This window comes from Limulus polyphemus, unplaced genomic scaffold (genome assembly GCF_000517525.1).
Source record: "Limulus polyphemus unplaced genomic scaffold, Limulus_polyphemus-2.1.2 Scaffold3652, whole genome shotgun sequence".
In the NCBI taxonomy this organism is placed as follows: domain Eukaryota; kingdom Metazoa; phylum Arthropoda; class Merostomata; order Xiphosura; family Limulidae; genus Limulus; species Limulus polyphemus.
In genome coordinates this window covers 28,183-30,072 of record NW_013669262.1, presented here as the reverse complement: position 1 = coordinate 30,072, position 1,890 = coordinate 28,183, and the positions used below count along the sequence as shown (strand labels likewise).

At 31.0% G+C, this 1,890-nt stretch overlaps 1 protein-coding gene across 1 annotated transcript in view; it reads left to right on the top strand.

Moving 5' to 3' along the window:
- The window catches only part of LOC106469776 (helicase POLQ-like), a 63,522-nt gene that overhangs the window by 59,995 nt on the left and 1,637 nt on the right, over positions 1-1,890 (top strand). Inside the window, exons 15-16 of the mRNA XM_022398332.1 lie at positions 428-541; positions 1,246-1,380. Of these exons, the coding sequence (XP_022254040.1) occupies positions 428-541; positions 1,246-1,380 (249 nt within the window). The remainder of the gene's footprint in view (positions 1-427; positions 542-1,245; positions 1,381-1,890) is intronic.

Here is a 1,890-nt window from a genome sequence, read left to right as displayed (position 1 = left end):
TCTTTATATTTAGAAGGTATTGTGTTAACCACACTGTGCAGCACTACTGGTAACAAGTGTACTGCTAAGTCATATTTAGCATGTTCACCTTGATATTTAGAAGGTATTGTGTTAACCACACTGTGCAACACTACTGGTAACAAGTGTACTGCTAATTCATATTTAGCATGTTCACCTTGATGTTTAGAAGGTATTGTGTTAACCACACTGTGTAGCACTACTGGTAACAAGTGTATTGCTAAGTCATATTTAGCATGTTCATCTTTATATTTAGAAGGCATGGTTTGACTAAAATATCTGTGTATTTATAAGGCATGTCGTATATATACATATATTTAGAAGTCGTGGTGTTTACTTGTACATTTACAATTTGCTAATATAATTTAGTAGAACATTATGAATTGAGTTGGGGTGGTTTTTCTTTCAGGAATTTCAAGAGTTTTGGGGTTTACAAGATCTTCTTCCAAACTTCGTGAAGCAATTATCTTTCTGTGTAGCAGTGGAACTGATTCCTCTACTGGAGCTGCCTGCAGTGAAACAGGTATTGTTCAGTTATTACAGGAAGTAATTAAAATAAGTGAAAATATTTCTTGGTAATGTTAAATCTAAGCATTAACACATTTATCTTATTCTACATATATAGCTAGAACAAATGTTGAATAAAGAATTTAATTTTGAGCTTTGTACATAAGTATTTTATACAAACATTAACTTGTGTTTGTGTAGGAAAACATAATCTCTAAAATCTATATCAAGAGCAAATTGCATTTAGATTAAAAGTATCCTAGTAGAACATATCTGAGGAAGTAGGACCTATGGTGTTGACATTTTGTTATACAGGAATTACCTACACCATCAAGTCAACATTACTATTTTTGATTAAATATATTATACAAAGTAACTTTTCTTTCAGCTGTCTAGTAAGTATTATTAGATAACGAAGAACCTAGTGTTCCCAAGGTGTATATTAGATTAGTAGTTTATTTCATTAAAAGTTTCAGCCCTTAAATATGTCAACAGTGGTCTATTAAAGTTTAATACTTCTGTCTGTATGATGTTTGTTTATTTTTAATATGGTGGAAATATAAATCATGTATATATATATATTTGTTAACTTTTAAATACAGTCTCTTATCTGTTTAATTTCTTAAATGATTCTTAGTTGTAAGTTTCTCAGGAATAACTGACTCGAGATATTTCTTGTAATATTTGATTATTATACCAACTGACTGTTCTGTTCATCAGGGTAGGGCACGCCAGCTTTATGCTGCCGGTTTCAAAACTTTGACTGACATTGCTATTACCACAGCTGAAGAACTAACACAAAAAGTGGATCACTTGTCAAAAAGAGTGGCCAATCAGATCATTGCAGGGGCAAAGGTATTTTACAGTGAAACACACACACACATCATATTTTATAAGTATTTTAGAACCTTTTGGTAGGGAGAAAAAATATATGTGAGTGCTGTACAGTGATATAATAATTATTTATTACAAAATATATGTCTACATCTTTCTTAGTGTATCATGTATGATATTGATTTCCATAATCTGAAAATATTAATATTTCACATATGTTACAAGTTAGAAGGAAACTGGTGCTTGAAAGTGTAGTTACTCCATAACTATCACGGAATAAGTTATCTTGTATACCACTTGAAAGTGTAGTTACTCCATAACTATCACGGAATAAGTTATCTTGTATACCACTTGAAAGTGTAGTTACTCCATAACTATCACGGAATAAGTAAAGTTATCTTGTATACCACTTGAAAGTGTAGTTACTCCATAACTATCACAGAATAAGTAAAGTTATCTTGTATACCACTTGAAAGTGTAGTTACTCCATAACTATCACAGAATAAGTAAAGTTATCTTGTATACCACTTG